The sequence below is a fragment of the Alosa pseudoharengus genome, unplaced genomic scaffold (assembly GCF_046254945.1).
Source record: "Alosa pseudoharengus isolate Yale_2024_CS ecotype anadromous, Long Island Sound unplaced genomic scaffold, YU_APseudo_1.1 YU_APseudo_1.1_scf_20, whole genome shotgun sequence".
Lineage (NCBI taxonomy): Eukaryota > Metazoa > Chordata > Actinopteri > Clupeiformes > Clupeidae > Alosa > Alosa pseudoharengus.
Window position 1 is genome coordinate 6102278 of NW_027468664.1, and position 20645 is coordinate 6122922.

The 20645-nt window shown below is 44.7% G+C and overlaps 2 protein-coding genes across 7 annotated transcripts; both read right to left on the reverse strand.

The window, feature by feature from the left end:
* Positions 1 to 275: 275 nt before the first annotated feature.
* tmbim4 (transmembrane BAX inhibitor motif containing 4) lies at positions 276 to 5423 on the reverse strand. The gene is made up of 7 exons (XM_076296336.1): positions 5264 to 5423; positions 3862 to 3970; positions 2663 to 2768; positions 2404 to 2437; positions 2177 to 2294; positions 1927 to 1972; positions 276 to 1719 (listed from the first exon to the last, which is right to left on the reverse strand). Exons 1-7 carry the CDS (start codon positions 5352 to 5354, stop codon positions 1513 to 1515), a joined length of 711 nt encoding a protein of 236 aa, XP_076152451.1. The 5' UTR covers positions 5355 to 5423; the 3' UTR covers positions 276 to 1512.
* Positions 5424 to 6118: 695 nt separating this feature from the next.
* On the reverse strand, positions 6119 to 19507 carry foxn2b (forkhead box N2b). 6 transcript variants are annotated; one of them, XM_076296338.1, is made up of 8 exons: positions 19062 to 19507; positions 16081 to 16149; positions 14220 to 14356; positions 12122 to 12705; positions 10353 to 10477; positions 9955 to 10010; positions 9207 to 9275; positions 6119 to 8913 (listed from the first exon to the last, which is right to left on the reverse strand). In XM_076296338.1, exons 4-8 carry the CDS (start codon positions 12689 to 12691, stop codon positions 8603 to 8605), a joined length of 1131 nt encoding a protein of 376 aa, XP_076152453.1. In that variant the 5' UTR covers positions 12692 to 12705; positions 14220 to 14356; positions 16081 to 16149; positions 19062 to 19507; the 3' UTR covers positions 6119 to 8602. The 6 variants fall into 6 exon arrangements, with proteins under 6 accessions (XP_076152453.1, XP_076152456.1, XP_076152454.1 ...); XM_076296341.1 differs by lacking the exon at positions 19062 to 19507 and adding an exon at positions 16260 to 17380; XM_076296339.1 differs by lacking the exon at positions 14220 to 14356.
* Between the last annotated feature and the right edge of the window lie 1138 nt (positions 19508 to 20645).

Consider the following 20645-nt stretch of genomic DNA (forward strand, 5'->3'; position numbering starts at 1 on the left):
TTCACATTTAATCCTGGAATTGTCTTTGCACAAACAATCTGAGGGCTGAATGTTCTGCTCCTGTGCACCTTTTCTGTCTGACAATGTGAAGGCTACATTAATTCTTTTCAAAACTGTTCATGTAATGTTTTTGTGCACTTTTTATGTGTGCAATTCATGACCATGTATTCTATTGTATACAGTAGATTATATTATGTTGTATTATATTGTAGCCTATGTATACTATGCTTTTGTACTGTATGTCAGGAGTGAAATTATTGTAGCCTACAAATATAGCCATACATCCAAATTTATTAAAGTTGTAATTAAGTCATGATTTTTGTAAACATATGATCGACTGCAAAGTGCAAAGTGACTTTTTATAACCTAAAAAAGCTACATATTCTTTAAATAACCATCTCTTGTTCAGATGAAGAACAGGAATTGCCATTTTGCCAAGTCAAAAGCGTAACATCAATATTACTAACTTGTTTTCTGTGCAAATGTAGAACTAGAATTAAAGCAGAAGTGGACATCACAGCTTCAGAAAGTTTAGGTCTTACCTCATATTTGTTCAAACCATTCCCTAAACTCTTAACCCAGGTACATCAGCTAATTAGTGACATCTGTCGTGTAAAGTGCAAAAGTAGAAAGAATACATGGCAGGACTGTACCTTTCTGAAGCTGGGACGGCCACCTCTTTATTACAGTAATATCAGATTATCAGATTGTGTGTTGAAAGCAAAATAAGGCATTGTATTATCAAACCTTAATTAAACCATTCCAAGTAATAAACCATTAAAAACATGGATAAGATCTATTGACACCAAATTTATTTACATGACCATGAACATACACTTTCCATCAAAAGTCTATGTGCTTAAAACATGTTCTGTCCTAACTGTTTGTCTTGTAATGTATCCGAAAAATATACTGATGATAAGTCATGTGAGTCAACTGGGCAATCAATTGTGAGCCAACATACAGTAACCATCACGGATCAGCAGACTTTCATTCCAAGCATAGTTGGTGAATCTCATTACGAGTCCAAGAGGACTCAAAAGAGGACAGAGGGCTCAAATTGTTCTTTAGATGCAAGCTAAAACTTTTGATGGGAGTGTACATTAACAAGTGTACAAGCTTATTTAAATTACAACACTTTAACGCTGGCACAAAAAAAAAGTTTACACACCCTTCATATCAAACACTGTCTGGTGTTCCTGCGACCCACAGCACTAACTATTTTAGGTCTCCTAGGAACCTCTGGATAAGATCAACTCTCACTACTGGATTGAGAATTTGTGACTGCACAAATCACTCATGGGGAGTTTGATAAGGGTTAGTAGACCTAGGAGAGAAGTTAGGAGCAGTTACTTGTAGGTCACAAAGAGCAAGCCAGAGAAACAAAACCAGGCAGGGTTCCCATCTCCAAGACACACACCTATGATTCCCAACGTTAAAACAAAAAAAAATATATTACTGTGATAAAAATGGAATGCCTCACACTCAACATTAACACTGGCTCATCGGGGCTCAGTGCTTCTTCATGGAGTCCAGGATGCGGAGGATATGCAGAAAGAGGTTGACGATGTCCAGGTAGAGATTAATGGAGGCCAGCACGTGCTCCTCGGGGGAGAGCTGGTGCATCAGGAGGTGGGTGTCGTAGATGATGAAGGCGCAGAAGAGGAGAGCGCCAGCCCCTGCATAAACCAGCTCCACGGTGTCATTGTTGAAGAAGAGCTGCAGTGAAGTTAAGGGATGGAGGTAGATAGATTACATGGACCATAAACGCAGAGAAAGAGAAAGGCATCCAGCGTCACATTCTAGGTTCACACAGGTTTCATAATGTTCTGTGCGCACAGGGTGGCAAATTGAGGCTCTGACGAAGCACAGAGGAAATTACTCTGGGAAAAGAACAATGATTTCACACTCAACAACAAAACTCACCTTCATGAAACCAGCAATGATCAGTATCCACAGACAGGCAAACAATCTTGGAAAAAAAAAATACATTTCATGTTAAACGTTTCAAGATTAATGCCAGTGTCACCTAGTCATCAGGAAGTTTAGGTCAGAGTCTGTCAATTGACTTATAAGAGTAACCATATTCAGAATGTAAATTGAATTCTCATTTAAATGTATTGAATCTACAAAGAGATGAGACATGATAATTCAAACTAGAACAATGCTACCATACCCTGCTCCCATTTTGCTGAAGTCCCTCTTAGACTGGTAAGTGTAGGCAGTTAGCCCGATGAACACAGCCGAGGTGAGGATAAATGCTTGCAGGACGGTGGAGTACTCATAGAAGGTTACTAGAAGTGGACAAAAGAGTATGACTTTTAAAAATATACTGCACTTTTGTATACTATTATTTCAAACTGACAAGTAGCACAAACACTAATAACTGATCAGATTTCTTACCAGCAGTTGCAACAGAGACAGCCTCCAACAAAGTCTGTAATCATTTCAAATAAATATCACAAATACACATAATTGGAAACAACTGAACTATTGATGTATGGAATTGAAGGTATGCTATAGTGATCAAAGCTGATTGCTGTTTAAAGATATCAACCAAAGATATAACTAAAGCTCCCTAGTGTTAGTAGGCTAATAATAACTCTGTACACATGATATATCTTTAAATCCCCTCCATATGAATGTGGTAAACATCACTTACAAAACCAGCAAGTAAGTAGAGATTGACAGGATGCTGGTGTCGGTAAATGAACAAGGCAAAGATGAGAACCAGAGAGGCCAGCGAGGACACCAAGACAACAGCTGGGCTACGGGGCAGAAGCAGAAATCAGAGAAAAGATTAGTCCGTTTTTATTTTACAGTATTCTGGTGCGTTTCTGCACACTGTTTTCTTCGTGTGTTATGTCCTGATGTTGTAGAATTCTGAGGTATCCGGACTGTATTCTGATGTGTTCCTATTTACTCCTGTGTGTAAAATATGTAATGGGCAGAGGTGCGCTCCATTGTACACAACCTGGTTTTGACCAAGAGCTTAACCCTATGTGGATCCCTGTTCAGGGAGGCCTAGGCCTGTGTCACAAACAACTAGGATTTACCATCAAGGGTCATAATGCCATGCTGGCTGGAGACATCTCCGAGGGCTCAGCCAGAACATGAGCCGAGTGAGATATCGCCTTGTTTTTGGGCCAGGGTCACAGTGTTTTCATTTATGGTCACGCCCGGTTTTGTGCAATGGTTGGTACCTGCCACGTTGTCAGATTTGCGTTTTTATGGTTTTAGTATAAAAGGCTTTGTCCCAGGATTTTGACTTCGAGACGGATCGAGGAAGCGACTCAAGGAGCATCTTCTGTCAGAACGCTCAGCTAAATAACAATCAGACTGTTAGGCTCTGTGCAGTTTTCCTGTTCGAGCCTGTGTTTTGTTATTCACTGTTTTATCAATAGATTTATTGAGGACACATATGCAGTTATGGGACTTTCCTCTTGGTGTGCTACACAAGGGCCCAAATTGACAGCTAGATACAGATTTACTAGTTAACAGGTCAGAGTGTCACAAGCACATGGTCTGCAGTCATAACAGATGTACAGGACTGGCCTTGCTACATCAAATTTATGGTCGTGCCTGGTTTTGTAGGCTACAATTGAGGACCTCTGCTATATGGCAGCTTTACAGGGCAATTCCACGCAAAACTGTCACATCCATAACGCCAACACAATGCCATAGTATTTAGTTGGCGATATGGATGTGACAGTTTTGCGTGGAATTGCCCTACACCTTCTTGTTTAGTTCACCCAGGCTAACAGACATTGATACGAAAACACAACACAACATTTCCTTAGGTAACCAAAGACTCAAACAGTGTCAATGACACAGTGAGGTTTTAAAATCATAGAAGGATACCTTGCATGAAGAAATGTTTTGATGGGTTCACAGAACATGAAGAGAGCAGACATTGCTGTGGTGAGGATGATCTGCAGTGATAAAATGGTATACACCTTCCGCAGAAAGTCTGAAAGTAAAATAAAAAAAAAGTTTCATGGTCAAATACAACTTTGACATAAAAAGATTTCTGACCAATACAATGTATTTTCAACGGAACTTTGAACAAGCAGACATCCCAAGTCTCCCGGAAGTTCCGGGAGTCTCCCGCATATTGATAGCGGCTCCCTGACGCCCGCAAATTAAATAAAATCTCCCGACAGGGGAGAGAGAGAGGGGTGGTGGTGCATGTGTGTCTGAGCGCATCCAAGACAGAGAGCATCCTGATCCTGATCCTAATCAGTTCAGTGAATCTAGGAACAGGAGAGTCACGACAGAGTCAGTCCCCCCCAAAAAGGAAAATGTAAGACCCATTTCAAAGTGTACCCTTGTTTATAAGAGTAAAAAATAATGATAGGCCTAGTCTTGCATGCTGCACTGTTTGTAACAGTGTTAGCATTGCCCATGGTGGGTTCAATGATTGCAAAAACATGTTGAGGTGAGTTTAACTAGTGTCAATTCATGTGCATATTATTCAGGCCTATATTAGATGGCTTAATTGCCAAGGCTACATGAAGACCAAACTGCAAGATCTACATATTTTATTTTCACAATTAGGCTACTATCTATAGGCCTTCCTTATTTGGTGTATTGTTATTATGGTTTTTAGTATTGTTATTTATTTATTTTTATTTTATTTATTTTTTTTGGGGGGGGGCTTCGTGATACCTCCCTGAAATGACTTTTTGCAGGTTGGGATGTCTGAACAAGTATCTTTTGGGACAACTAAACATAATTCAACAACAAGATATGATTAGGTTACAATTAATTCTAGCCTATTTCTACAATATAGATATGCTCTATCTTGTTAGTAGTTCTTCAATAGGCTACTAATAATTTGTTATTTGTGTTTATGTGCGTGTCCATTTGACAGAGCAACACAATTCAAACTAAAGGTATCATAGGCTTGAAGATGTACACAATGCTGAAAGGAGATTCTCTTTTTTCTTTTTTAATCATGCTCTCAGTTTTGTTTTCAGTCTGGGCCTTTACATTTTTTGGTCAGAAAAAACAGGCTTGGCTACATTGCACCTGTGACGTTGTTGTTATTAGTCATGCACATTGCAATTTAGTACATTTGTATCATTCTTTTAATCCGTATCATTATGAAACTTGAGCTGTAGGATGGGCTAAACATCGCGAAAACCCCTTATGTGCGTTGTTTGGACGTCGTCTTCTGGCCTTGTCATTAGGCTAACTTTACACCACGTCTGGCTATATCTAACACGATCTCACATTTCCAATAACCTTGACTCATACTCACCCATTCGGATTTGGACGCTTGCCGTGGCAACATTGGTCCCATAATTGAAATCATCCTCGATTGAGGACCTAGGATATTTCTCTGTACTCATTTTGGAAATTGATAGATTCCCTGCGCCGTTGATCTTTGAGCTGGCTTTCTTCCTCTACTTCCGCTTTACTCTTACCACGTGATAAATACACGTACTGTAAACGGTCAGTGCGTGTTTTTACATTTGCTGCCGCTAGGGTGCGTCTAGATTTCTAGGCTATGTTTTTTCCTCAAAACGTGATAAAGGCTAAAGCAATTTCTCAATGCACCCATGCGTTTTAATTTGGAAATTTCACTGCATCAAGAACACCTGTATGATCCACAACAGCTGTCAATACGTTATTTTCTCTCTTTAAATTGGAGGGGGCTAAGAAGGTTGAGATCACAAAGAGCTGGATTAAGTGTGATCTAGATAGCAAATGCAAATTTGGGCCATAAAAGGCGAGGCATTTGCACACGTAGGCGTATACATTTGGCACATGACTAACACATGACTATGATGTGTATGTGTCCTGAGGTTGTAATGTTTTTTTGTTTTACAGAAAAATATCACGTATGCACAGCATAACAGAATTATGGTTGCAGAATTTTCTGTAAAAAGAAAAGAACAGACAAGGGATATACATTAGCCTACTTGAAAACAAGACGGCATTTGTCATGGCAAATTACTGGTCGGAGCAACCTTGCAAACAAAACAAACAACCGGTAGGTGGCGGCCTTCTACTGTAACAAACACCCGACCAATCAGTAGAGACGGTCACTGCTGAGACTAGTGTGATGGACAATAAACTCAACATTTTCATGAGATGTGAAAACAACACAGCCTGAAGTATAACAATTACTTTTTATTTGTAATACCATATATAATGCAATTGCATATCTTTGGCAAAAATAAACTTTATAAACATTTTATGAACAAAGGTTAGCATACAAAAACCAAAGGGTCAGGTAGGTCAATCAGACATGGCAGACAGGCAAAATTATAGTGGTTTGGCAGCTCTTAGTTAGTAGAACATTACATAATAATAATTAATAACAAAATAATAATAACAATATGCTTGGATCTTCTTTTGTGATGAGATTAAATACCCGTGTCTTCTTTGAGAAAGGCTACAAAGGTGCTACAACTGCACAATACCTGCATAACCCACAGATGTGTGATACTTGCCTTCATTCTGGTGACAACATAAGCAGACGTGCAAGAGACAGAAGCAGACGTGCAAGAGAACTTAGTAATAATCTTTCATCATCATGTCTGCCAACCACTACTCGGACTGGTCTCAGTCTGGTCAGACTGGTCTTTCTGTGTCAGCTGCCACTACACCATTGTGATCACAGGCGTATGCAGTTTTTAATATAGCCTTCCTCAAAGGATTTCAGGCAAATTCAATAACTTATCACTATTTTCCTGTGTGACTGAGTGAGGGGGGTGGTGAACGCTGCTCTGCGTCGACGCAGGCTGGGTGGAGGACTGGTGTGCCGTGCAGACAGAGCTGGCTCTATATTGCTTAAAACCCATCCGGCTGGTCTGGAGCTCAGCACACACATGACGGGGTTCGGGGGTTGGGGGGTGGGAGGACTCGGCACGGCCACGAGGCCCACAGTTCAGAAGCTGCTACCAGAAGATCGAGACCGTTCCATTCACAGTTCCATTATGGCACCTCCCTTGTTCCTCGCCCGGCACATTCCACGTTCCTCGCACGACACAGAGCCCGATGCTGACCCGTTCTCATTATCAGTCTCTCCCAATAGCAGCTCTGGACACATGCTCCACAGGGCTTCATCACTACTCACAGCAAAAAGTCATACCTGGCAGTATATGGGGGGGCAGCATTCTGAGGGGGCTGCTGCTTTCTACTTCAAGGACTGGCATTGGCTTTCCTGTGTAATCCAGAAGGGGTTGCCTGCTCCCTGGACCAACAGAGAGCCCAGAGGCTTTCACCAGCCACTGATCCAAGAGGCTCGAAGCAGAATCTGGCACGTCTGACAGCATCTACACTTCATGGCTATACCACAAGCTTTTTCTTAACCAAAACAGCTATCTCGAGGGGGGAGGGGGGTTACAGAAAGCACAGGTCCTTTGTTGGTTGGTTGGTTGATGCCACACTTTCTGTTTCACATTGTTTCTAGATTCCTCCCATACATTAGAACAAAGTGTCCTGCTTCTGCTGGATCCAGCAGTGTCATTTCACGCACACAAACCGGTGATCAGGCCGCAACCTGGAGGTCCAGCACTCTTCTGACTGTAAGAGGTATTACTAAAGAATGGAGAGAGGAGACGACAGCACCAAATGCAACGAATGCAGACATCAACAACATCAATTCATTCTCACAAAGTAGACACACACACACACACACACACACACACAAGCGCTCACGCATGCACACACGTATACGCGCACACAAACACACACATGCACGCGCACGCACACACCCTGTGGCCTCAGTCTGTTGGTCACAGCAGACTGCTGACTGACGTTATGGAAGCAGAGGTGGCTGGTGAGCACGGAGGGGACTGCCCATTTGAGTCAGTCTCTGGGTCTGATGGCAGACGTGTCGGACCTGGTCTTCACACTCGGCTCTCCTTTCAGTCCTCCTGGGTTGTGCTCCATTCAGGCCTTGTCTGAGCTGAATGCTTGATTGATTCTGCTGAATAATGACACAGGAAGAGGAGTGCTTCCCCTCAACAGTTACTTCCTCTCTCTTTCAGCACTCTCTAGGAGTCCTGCCAATCCCGGGGCGCCCAGCCAATCAGGAAGTCACATGACATCACCAAGACAAAGGTACAAAAATAAAAGAACTACAGGTATGTCTGAATCAATGAATTATTGCATCTGAACCAGTCTTAATAATTAAAAGTCAATGGCACTTTCACTGTTCTTCATGTTCATATGTTCACGATTAAGAAGGACCACAAAACTCCTGAAAGATTGATTGAAATCCATGCGCTCGTGTTGGTTTTCTCAAGATGGAAGCATGCAACTGTCCTTTGAGGGATTTTTTTTCTCTCACAAATCCAGTTAAGAAAATGTCATGTGATATTAACTCTCTTGACTCGCTTTTTTCTCCCCTCCCATTTCGCTTTGTGACAAAACAAACCAAAGTCATTATATGGCTTCCAACTCCTGTGAGAGTCCGTATTGCCATGTGTGGTGAATGGGATGGCAGATCAAAGGCAGGGAAGGCTTCACTGGAACCTAAGGGGAAGGGGTGGAGACTTAGGGGTCGAGTCACAGAGAGAGGGAAGCTGCAAGGAGCAGGGCAAAGGTCAAAGGTTGAAGGCCGGCTGGGGGTGGGGTGGGGGGGTTGTCACTTCCGGCTGATTTTCCGGCTCTTGCGGCCGCGCTGCTGCGCGGGGACCTGGGGGCCAGGCCGCACGCCGGCCAGGTGTAGCAGGGAGCCGGCCGCCTCCTTCAGCTCCTCGTCCAGCTCGGCGGGCCGCGGACGCACGCGCTTGCTGCCCGCACCGGGGCCCGGGGTCGGGGCCCGCCGAGCGGCCGCGTCGTCCAGGGAGACGGGGGGCGGGGGACTGCTGCTGTAGTTGTGGTCCTGCTGTGGGTCCCGGCTCACAAGAACCACCTCCCCCCGCCGAGACAGGTCAATGGGACCCTCCTGGTCATCTGTGATAAAGGAGAGGGAGGACAGGAGGAGGGACAGCAAGAGGGACAGCGAAGAGAGAGAGAGAGAGAGAGAGAGAATATGTAGACAAATGGGACATTTCTATTATTAAGGGATATGATGGAGATCATTACTCAAACACACATTAGGGTACAAAGCTAGACCTAATGGCAAAGAGTGGGAATACAGGAAGCTAAAATATGGTGGGAAAATATCCAACAAAGATGGCCACAAAGGCAAGAGAAAATAAGAGACAGACATATAGGTGGGAGATGATAATGATGATGGCTCTTACATGGATCCGAGTGCTGCTCAGAGGCAGACTTTAACAGCATCATGGCCGTGGCTGCATCAAAATCAGACTCTGCAACAGGAGAGAAAGGTTTGACAGCCACTGATGTTGGCAACAGACTGCTTCCTGTGTGTGTGTGTGTGTGTGTGTGTGTGTGTGTGTGTGAACATGTGTGTGTGTGTGTGCCACACAAGAGATTCACTCTGTCTCTGCCTTACTCTCACCAGTTGTCAAGGTTACAGAGACCCAGAGTAGAGACAGCTCAACTCAGTAAGATGTTTAAAGGCGATGGAGGCACGGGTGTGTGATATATCTGACTGAGTGTGAACAGCTAGTGGTGGTGTGTGTTAAAGAGTGAGAGTGAAGGATGTGGTACAGCTATCAGTGTACAACAAAAAGGGTGTGCCAAAACAATTAGAGAGGTTTCTGTGGAACTCCATAATTGTGCAAGTGTGAGTGTGCATGTGTGTGTGCGTGTGTGTGTGTGTGTGTGCGTGTGTATGCGTTGTGTGTGTGTGTATGCGTTGTGTGTGTGTGTGTGTGTGTGTGTGTGTGTGTGTGCGTGCGTGTGTAATAACATGTTTGAGTGTGTGTGCCAGGAAATGCCAGTGGCATGGGATGCGTATGGCTGAGTGACATGTGACATATAGAATGTGGCTGATGGTGTTGGAGCGGAGATGACTGGCGGCTCTGTGGGGGATGGCATGTGTCCACGCTGGGTGGGGGGGGCAGGGGGTCGTCGGAATCTTACCTCTCAGAGCGCTGCCCTGTTCCAGCAGCAGCAGGTGGTGCGGTGGAGAGGAGGCACTGTGGACAGAGAGCACGCATAGCTTACAGGACTGCACGCCGCACCAGAGTCAACATTCCAACAGTCAACAAGATCTGCAGATCCGTTTCAACAGCCATGCTATGAGGGAAGGGTCTGCACCTACAGATAGCACCAGCAGACGGCGTCTTTCTGGGCTAAATTTCCTCAATGGATTAGCTAAAGCATGTTCAGTCATCACCGGTAATTGTTGGAGATGTGTGTACAGGGCTTTTAAGATCTTTGTTCACATCCTGTGTTGTGTGTTAGTTTTTGTGTCTGCATGTGTGTGAGTGTGAGTGTGTGTGTGTGTGTGTGTGTGTGTGTGTGTGTGTGTGTCTCACCTGGGTGGGGAGGCTGGGGGGGTGTAGAAGGCGTGTGTGTTTGGAAAGTGCTGCTTCCTAAGGGCCTGTGCCAGGGTTGGCCGGAACTCAGGGTCCACACACCACAGAGAGCCTTTCCCATTGGTCTAGAGAGGGAGGGGAGGAAACGCCACTATGAGCCAGATTATATGACATCAACTAAGAGACGGCTGAGCGAGTGCTGTGATTGGACCCTGTCTGGTGGAATGCAGGCAATGTGATTAAGGGCCATCGGTGTACTGGAGGGTTTACGTGTTGACCAGCTTTTAGACCGTAGAAAAACCACCCAGAAAACTGCAGAGCAATGATGTGATCCAGAATTCTGATGGACTACCATAACAAACCATGCACAGAGATGAATGGAGTGGTGGCCCATTTGTCCTGTGTCCCATGGTCATATTGACTCCCACTCTGCTCCTTTCTCTTCCACTCGAGAGCGAGAGATCCATGCTGTTCACGTATGTGTACGTGTACATATGTGTGTGTGTGTGTGTGTGTGAGGCGTGGTCCTGCGGGGGGATATGACCTTGACTCACTTCAGCAGCCACACTCATAAACAGGAAAGAGGAAACATCACCATGGCAACAGACACCAGGCTGCGCCATATGAAAGCCGCAGATTCTCTCTCGCTCTCTCTTTCTCAATCTCTCTCTCTCTCACACAAACACACACACACACACACACACACACACACACACACACACACACACACACACACACACACACACACACACACACACACACACACACACACACACACACACACACACACACACACACACACACACAGCCTCTGACATGTCAACATGCATCTCTCCAATGTGCCTTGCCACCTACGACGCTGCCCACATTACCAAGAACAAACCAGGGATAGCTCAACACAGTACCCCATATAGATATAGGATATCTTTTTCACCCTTAACATCAAAAACCCACGCAAACACCTCCCCTAAAAAGTGTAGCAATAAGCCCTGCTGGTTACCATTGAGTAATTCACACTTCACAACCTTCTAGTGCACAGAAGGAATACATTTCATTAGTCGTTCATTAGCCTACCCAAAAATAATGTTAGACCAATCATTCTAAAAGACAGCCACCAAAAATTATACACTCTACAACCTCCCCTAAACCAGTTTCATTGAAATGTTCTCAGTAAATCATAAAAACCTATAAATACTATACATGTATATGTGTAGTATTTTAATTATTTATTTTTTCTCTTTCTAATCGTGGCTTCATCGTGTACAGCCATACTGACCATCATGTCCAGTGATATAGGCTGCTCAGTTTGCCTGCTGTTTCCCTGCCAGCCTGAAGGGAGGGGGCATCCATCCTCCAACCCTGATATGAGAGATTTATTGACCAGCACATGTGCTGCTCAGCATCTTTCTGAATGAATATGGCTGGGGAGGGGCTGAAGCATCTCAAAGAGACGGCACAGAGAATGTGTAGATTTCACACAAAGAAAACCCCTCATTCTAGATCCTTCTAACCTGAAACAAAGCACGTGGAAGTCTTTGTTCTGAAACTGTGCTGAATGAGCAGCGCACTGTTGAGCAACGAGTTTGAGCCGTGGGACTTGAAAAAATCAGTTGAAAGGACATGCATTACCATGAACGATTAATGTGGGTGAGTAGTGTGTGGCATGTTGAGAGTGTGTGTGTGTGTGTGTGTGTGTGTGTGTGTGTGTGTGTGTGTGTACACAGGTTGACGTGTGAGAGCTGCTTGTTCTTCCACTCTCCCTCGCTCACCTTGCCGAGGCTGCGCTCCACCTTGCGGAAGCACTTGTTGAGGGACAGGTTGTGGCGCACCGAGTTCTTCCAGCCGGTGGGCGCGCTGGCGAAGTAGGGGAAGTGCTGCAGGATCCAGCTGTAGATCTCCTTCACCGGGAGCGACTTGCTGGGCGAGTGCTCGATGGCCATGAAGATGAGCAGCGAGAAGGAGAAGGGCGGCTTGGACTTGAGGGGGTCTCTCTCCGCGGCCGGGCCCCCCGAGGTGGACGAGACGGACGACGCGGACGAGGAGGAGAGGGCGCGTTCGTCCGCCGAGCCCTCGATGTCCTCGGGGCCGCCCAGGCTGAAGTTCTGCAGGAGGTTCTCGTGGAGCCAGTTGAGGTTGGTCAGCTCCTCGTCTTCGGTGGCTTCGCCTTCCGCCACCGCGGCGCCGCCCGCCGCTCCGCCGCGGCCCAGCCGGTCCAGGCTGGTGGCCAGTGGGCTGGAGGCGCTCTCGGCCTCGGGGAGCGTGCCGGCGCCGCACGCCCCGCCCTGCGACCCTGGTGACCCTGCTTTCTTATCCGGAGACATGCCGACGACCGGGCCCATCAACCCCGGAGGGTCTGAGGAGAGACAAGACAGGAACAGAGAGCGGAAAGAAAAATGAATATAAAAAAAAGATTTTAGCGATAAACAAACAGCAGATTTTCACTTATCCCTTAGGGGACTTCCCACAGCAGCCAAACCTCACAATGTCACATGCAAGTAATCATTTCCAACAACCTGGCCTACACAACCACCATACTAATACTTAACAACAACAACAACAACAACAAAGAGAGTTTTTCACAGGGGTTGTCAAGTGGGTACCTTCCATTATCAGTTTACACTATACTAGCGCAAAATGTAGCCTACATTTTCAACCACAGTTAAACCACTGCCATCGTACACCTTTATGGAAAAGGGAAACTAAATGTGCTTTCAGTCAGCAGGTAAAAGGCTACCTTTATAAGCACTACTAGACAGGTCTTGAATGTGTTTCCCTCTAACCATTCATTTAGCTAATGACAGCCCACTGGCAGTCAACAGCCTCCCTCCACATTAGCTCTCGGCCTCCTCCCCACACCTCTCTCCTCTGAGGGCTCACAAGATGAAGGGCCTTTCTGAAGCTCTCAGCAGTTAGTGAAGGGCCTCTTGGGTGTCCAGTCAAGTGCCTGAGACGGCTCTAATCTTGCTCTCTGTGTGGAGCCAGCTCGCACCACGGCCGGTCGGATGCCAGAGGAGTGGACAGCCTGTAAGCAGCATGCAGGCTACTCACATTCAGCACACTGTGAACATACAATCACCATCCACACACTACCCACACACAGTGACCTGATATGAAGTCATATACGACTACTATTGCCACCTTGACATGAAGCTTTCATAAATAACCATACAAATAGACGTGGGAGTAAGGATCACCAGTGTGCTTAGGTTCAATCCGCTACACTCAATATCAAAGACTGGTGAGAGATGGCCAAACAATGTTGCCAAGGGCCATTAAGTGCCTTCAACTCCCCTGATAGACAGCCCTGGACTGTGTGTCTAAGGGCAGAGAGAGGTCTGTCTCTGGGCTGAGTGAGGTAGAGAGAGGTCTGTCTCTGGGCTGAGTGAGGTAGAGTCTCTGGGCTGAGGTAGAGAGAGGTCTGTCTCTGGGCTGAGTGAGGTAGATAGAGGTCTGTCTCTGGGCTGAGTGAGGTAGAGTCTCTGGGCTGAGGTAGAGAGGTCTGTCTCTGGGCTGAGTGAGGTAGAGAGAGGTCTGTCTCTGGGCTGAGGTAGAGAGAGGTCTGTCTCTGGGCTGAGTGAGGTAGAGAGAGGTCTGTCTCTGGGCTGAGTGAGGTAGAGAGAGGTCTGTCTCTGGGCTGAGGTAGATAGAGGTCTGTCTCTGGGCTGAGATGATGACGTCTCACTGAAACCACCACGGAAGCCCAGCGGCCCCCTCTAATGGAGCAGCGGCAGTAGAATCCTGCTGAATATCAATAAATAAATCATCTCTATAGAGTGCAGCAGGGCTGTCGCTCCAACTAGCCATGTATGGGCTAAAATCTGCCACTGCCCTGGCAACCATACAGCCCATCAATAAATAAATAATCACCTTAAGTGCTCCTCTGAATCTCTTCCCCTCTCTCTTCCTCTCCCCTGACCATCCCTCTCTTCAGGTTTCTCAGGAAAGTGCAGCGACAGAGGAGAGCATCTTCCTCTTTCAGACTTCCTGTTCTCATGGGGATTGCACTGAAATCCAATCCCTCAGTATTCAATTTTTACACAGCAAGAACACAGAAGCAAAACACCACACTACTGTGGTAGACCAAAGAAAATCAGACATCAAAAGGTACAAAATAAATATGGCATCTTTCTTTGGAACGTCAATAAACTCACTGGATAAAATAGTTTGTTTCTGGAACATCTTAAAGTAATAAAGCTGTACAGTATGTGATTTCAATCCTAAGAACTACTGTAAAATGTTTGTACAGCCAGAGTAAAGAAAAGTGTGTCCTCTTCCACAAGGTGATAAACCTGCTGGTGCTTTTACAGTCCCCCAAAGACACCAAAACAAAAAGACTCCTAACAATGGCAAGGGCCTCATTAACCTCCATTAGCAAGCCAAAGCAGAGCGCCTCTACTGCCCGATCATTAGCATGCTGCTATCTCTCTGTTCACACATACCCCTCCACCCCTCCACACACACGCACACACACACACACACACAGTGCTTACAGCCTTTAGCCACTTCACACAAACAAAAGCCCATTAAACTATTGTCTGCGGGTGGGGCACCTTTACAGTACAAACACAAACCCACACGCAGTCAACCCACACGCGGTCTTTTTGTATTAAACATGACTGTGCAAGTATCCACCCATTTTTGGGTCAATGTGTAATAATACAATCATTTATTCTGACCTTGATATGATGATTAGCTCAATATAAAAGACCTGTGTACTGGTTTGTGTGTATCAATGTTTTGGTATTTACATTGAGTCTACTAAGCACATACCGGTATGTGCAACTTAACATCATTTGTAAGGTATCCCCAGATGCCTGCCGTTTAACAATGTGAGGGGGAATTTATAGCAAGGAGCATTTTCTAAAAATAGATTCTCTTTCCACAACATATCCCCCTCATCACCAGTGAGCAGAATTTTCCTCCTTTTGCTCAAGTTCTCCCTGCATGGGAACAGCCCTCGTCTTCACCATGGCCAGGGTGCCAGACCCAGCCTGCGAGACATGAGGTGGTGAAGAGGACCCCTGACATTAACTACAAATGAAGCATGCCAAAGCTTTTCAGATATGCTGCTTCTGATAGCAAATTACACATGAATGTTCTCAATATACTTTTTCCAACCTACATTGGAAGCAAACTTATCAGGAAGCACACTTATGTTACTTTATCCAGCAATAAAAAAACTAGGTAATATATTTGGCATATAGGCTATGTTACAATTCAAGGACAAAGAGCACACTGTCTCCTTCAAACAGTCCTGTTTCCTATTACGGAACAGCACTTTGCAAGTGTTTCTGCTGAAAGTCTGATCTGAAAATCCAATTATTTTGAATGTCCCAATATTGCAAAAGACAGACATAATAACAGATACTGTGAAGATGACAATAACAAGATTTTTAGAGATGTAGGCCAAGCCTATAATCCTTCAAAAAAGAAGAAAAAAACATATCTTCAGAGTGACTCTATGAACCTGAACAATATCCTTGTAATTTGCTATATGTGTATTCAACCTGCTAAAGGAGACTTGCTGTATATGACAATACCTCTACACATTTGATCTGATTGATGTCTCACTGAAGACCATCTATTCCTTTCCCATTTTTCTGTAACTCTTGTGCTAAGGCTGCTCTGACCAGACAACAAATCCATAGATTTCCTCATCCAGCTTCCTCACCCAGTCTTTTTTTAATCCTGGAATGTTGTCTATCTCCTTCTGTGCAATTTGACTTACCTTTTCCCTCAGTAGACTGTCTAGAGTCTATTCAATTAGGTTGGGACACCAAACTCCAACCATCTCACACTGTCAAGGCAGGGTAAAAAGGAGAGACAGAATTACTATTGATCACTTTTTTAATTTTCCACCATCATCATTTTTATAATCACGTACCACCACCATTGTACATCACTGACCTGTTGTGGTCAGTCTGGCTAACACTTCATGGTAACAAAGAATCTCTTGTTGGTTCCCTTGTGTGTGGGTATGTGGTCACGTTTAAACACCCAAGCTTCTTAAATCTGCTCAAGCTTGTGAGAGCTGGGATCTCAAAGCCTACAACCACAGAATCTACTGCCATTTCAAACCACTACTCGGTACAAAACGTACACGCATTTAACCAAAAGAACCAATACAAATTCTGGGACAAAACTAATTCTCCGATTTACTGCTTGGTATGTAGCACACAGGTTCCCCAACTACATGGCTTCCTGGTAGCGTAGCCGTGAGGAGCATGGATGCTAGTCACTCCCATGTATTTCCTGCCATTGTTGTGCTTTCCGCCTCGAGTTGTCCCCAACTGGTTTCAGAAAAACACTGATTTTATCCTCCTGCTTGTGAGTTGCCAGTATTGGGAACAGCAGTCAGATTAATGTAGCGCAATGTCACTGGAGGAGAGAACAACCAACTGTTTCACAGTGAGAATGGAAAGAGATAACCGAGAGGAGAACAAAACAGAGGCATCGTGGCCAAAGAAGGGAGGACTGGGGACTGAAATCCAGGCCATTTGCTGCTCAAATTCACAGTTGCCACTGTCATTACATTACCAGTCTCTCGTGTCCCCACGTCACTATGGCAACCCCCATGTTGCAGCCTCCTGGGGCCACTAGCTATGCCACTGGGGGCCCCCAAACAGGAGGCCCGACAGCAGAAAAGGCATATGCAGCTGGAGCTATTGTGAGAGGTTTTGGGGTGTGGGGGTGGGGCCATGTAGAACATAAAAGAGTCGAAATGTAGAACATTTGCCAAATTAATGTGAGACTGTATTGACTCCTGTGCCAATTTCAATTAATCAAATTCTATGCAACACTCCAGTCCGACCTGGGACATCAAAATTCAGAGGGCAGTGAAGAGGTTGTCAATGGCAGATTAATATCAGGATATCAGGGTCCCAAGAAGCCCAATAATTTGTTTATTACAAGAAGCAGGTGCTGCACGACACTTTGTCAGTCTTTCAGTAGCAACTATCTTCATATGCACGTGTGCGTGCGGTACACACACGTACACACGTACACACGTACACACACACACACACACACACACACACACACACACACACACACACACACACACACACACACACACACACACACACACACACACACACACGATCATATCTGCCACAGTGAGGGTTGTAATGAGACTAATTAATTTCCCTGCCAAGTGTCAGGAGAGCACTGAGCAGGGGATTGTTCGCCCTGTCCTACAGAAGACCTCAAGAGAGGCTGGAAATAAATACACACAGCTGGCTCAGGGTTAAACTATGCTAAACTGGCACTCAATAAGAGTAGCTCAGACATAATGAAAGATCAAAATAACTAGGCTACAATCTTTTATGGTTCCAATACTGCATTATAAACACTTTTTAAGGCAGGTGTCATAGTTGTCAGTAATACATACAAAACAAGCTGGTAACTTCAATTACGAAGTGGTGATTATGGATTTGAATTACAATTTGGAAAATACCCCTTATTCCGATTAGCCTATAAGGAACAGAAAGTGAGGGCAAATTAGAGCTCTGACCACGAAGTGACATGTCGGCCGTGCCCTCGTCGTAAGTGGTAAACAGTCAGAGGCATGAAACCAGAACTAAATGACATGATCATGTGACAGTCAGAGCAGAACGACGGAAACAAGTCGCCTACTCGTCCCTTTCCATCGGCCATCGCTCATCTACGCGGTGCCTTTGACCACGTGTCAATGTCACTCACACAAATAAGCTGCCAGCTCTGCCGGAAATACACACGAAGGCTCACTTCTAACTCTCCATTTTGACCACCCTATACTGTTAAGCATGAATCGCTTTACTGAAAAAAACTGTGATTGAAACAGAGAGTGGTGGCAGAATATGAAATCAATGGGGAAAAGGAAACAAAATAGCAGCCCCCACCCTCCGTTCTCTTGTTACATAGTTGCCCTAGATTCTCGCCAGTCTCCATTCGAAACAAAATGGATATCTTTCTAACCTTCACTTTTAACCTTTACGGATACATTGTTGAAAAGCGCTGTCGAGTTTACAGTGAGACTCTGACCGACCATGGGAAAAAGAAGTTCCTCAAACTAAATCGACATATATAGGCTGACAAATCAAGTAGAAGTCTACCTATTTTTGTTGAATAACGCAACCTGAAGTTCATGTTATCTTATGTCAATAAACATTGTACATAAGTAGTCAGGAGGAATACATTTTCATAAATGTGTATTGACGAGCAACATTAGCCTATACATTGAGGCTAACAAACTGGCTAATGCCTTGCTAACCGAGGTCTCTCTCTCTCTAAACAACCACTGTCAAAGCTAGTTGCTTCACTTGTAAAAAGAACCCGCGTATTTTGTCCAATCTTATTCAAAACAATATAGGCTGCGTAATAAATTAGAACGTCAAGCTGTGAGCTCGCGGCTAACACGGAGACCACCACTTTGCGTCTCGTGTCAGGCAGAAAACACAACGTGTGCTTCCACAAGCACATCGAAGTTCAGTCACATGGTGGAAAATGCGATTAAATATGTAATGGCAAATAATAACCTATTATTTAATGTCTAAAGAAACGAAACATTATACAGCTTTAAGGGTATACACTTGTCAACATAAGTCCTTAGGTAAATACCAGCGCATGTTTTGTTGATCTTAAAATAGTTTCAAGGCTTTCAAAATGCAAATCCAACATGGCTAGTAGTGTTAAAAATATCAGAATAAAATTGGCTAGTTTCTTACTTACATTCATGCATTCCAAGACTCTGTCCGCGAGGAGAGATGATAAAGAATCAGTGTGTTCATGCAATTGCTTTTCGTTTGCAGCCGACTGTGTCAAAAGCTTTGCAGCTGCTTCCTCCATCCACGCAGCGCAGAGATCACGCTGCACGGTAACGCTACGATACCCCCCTGCCGTCGCCAAGGTAACAAGGCCACTTCAGCCAATCACACCCCCTCCTTTCCGATATCCCCTGACAACTGCCGCAGCGCAGTAGCACTTTTTTAGCAGAGCTAAGCAGTTGCGCCGTGCGCGCAGTTCTGTGCAGTCTTTACTAGCGTCAGAGGCGTGGATGCAGCTTGGAGTATTGTATTCTGTTAAAACTGTTTCTCTCATAATTTTAGATTCTCTAAATTTAGCTGTAGTAGCCTAAGTGACGTCAAAGTCGTTTATATCCGAATAAGTTTGGCGGACAGAATTTTCAAGGAAGTGATGGGTTAAGCAGCATCAAAACCAGGTCAAACATAGTGCGTCATTTTGACGAGGGAGTCCTGGAGGCAGACTCTGAAATGGAATTGCATGACGTGACGTAGGTCTGCTACACAATGAAGCAAGCGCCCTCACTTACATAAGTGTGTTGTGTTCCATAGCATCGCAGGGATTCTACAGATTAAGCTGGCTTTATATAGCTGGCCTGGCCATTATGGTCTGTTACTGATAGTCCTGTTTTTAATTTTGTATTTTAATGTATTCTTGACGCAATCAAATATGGGGTCAACTTCTTAGTCAATTGGAATGGCAATGATAGGTAGTAGTAGTGCAGTCATAATGTCTGAAATGCCTAATGCCTAAAATACATCACTACCAAATTCAGCCCAATTACATAACATCAAAATTTGACAACAGCCACAGACAGAGGGGGTTCAAGACAGCAGTGGGGGTGAAGGGGAATTCAACAAACATAGGCCAGTGTTGAGAAGATACTCAAACACACATGTATGCTGGTTTAGAATCAAACACACCGAAATCAAAGAAAAGGGAACAACATGTTTAATATGCTATACTGTACAGAAGGTGCTTAAGTGTAAAAAAAATGCCTTAATATGGTTAATCAATCACAGGGTGGGTGATTTTGTAGTGGTGAAACATTAGAATAAATCCCACTTCAGTTCTCTCCTCATTTTGTCAGGTAACCAACATGACCTCCCATCTTAGATCTAGTTGGAAGTGCCTTTGGCAGCTCCATGGAGAGTTTTGACCCAATCACTGTCCTTTGGGCAAAATATGGCCTGGCCGTAACTCGGGGACCATAGGAGAGGTCCACTGTGGTCTAAACTACCGGTATTCAACAGTACTTTGCCGCAGCTTCAGAGCAAAGCCCTTCAGCTTCAAAATGTCCCAGAGAATATGATCAGTTAAGGGACAACATTTATGTTGTTCTAACATCTCTCCCATCATTCAGTTGGATTAAAGGATCTTCTCATATTTTCAGTATTTGAATGGGAGAGACCAAAGGGTGTGAGGTTTAATGTCCAAACCATCGTGCTAACTCAGCTCTGTGGCTGAGATAAGCACCCCAAGGCCATGTGGAGTGTGTGCAAACAAGGCCTC

What these genes read in the sequence shown, in the direction of transcription:
- tmbim4 (XM_076296336.1), bottom strand. Translation starts at nt 5,354, where the DNA reads ATGAGTACAGAGAAATATCCTAGGTCCTCAATCGAGGATGATTTCAAT. An exon ending in TCTACTTACTTGCTGGTTTT is followed by an intron (nt 2,438 to 2,662) that starts GTAAGTGATGTT and finishes AAATGATTACAG; the next exon opens with ACTTTGTTGGAGGCTGTCTC. An exon ending in TGTCTCTGTTGCAACTGCTG is followed by an intron (nt 2,295 to 2,403) that starts GTAAGAAATCTG and finishes GTCCACTTCTAG; the next exon opens with TAACCTTCTATGAGTACTCC.
- foxn2b (XM_076296337.1), bottom strand. An exon ending in CCCCCAGCCTCCCCACCCAG is followed by an intron (nt 10,011 to 10,352) that starts GTGAGACACACA and finishes CTCTGTCCACAG; the next exon opens with TGCCTCCTCTCCACCGCACC. An exon ending in ACAGGGCAGCGCTCTGAGAG is followed by an intron (nt 9,276 to 9,954) that starts GTAAGATTCCGA and finishes CTCCTGTTGCAG; the next exon opens with AGTCTGATTTTGATGCAGCC.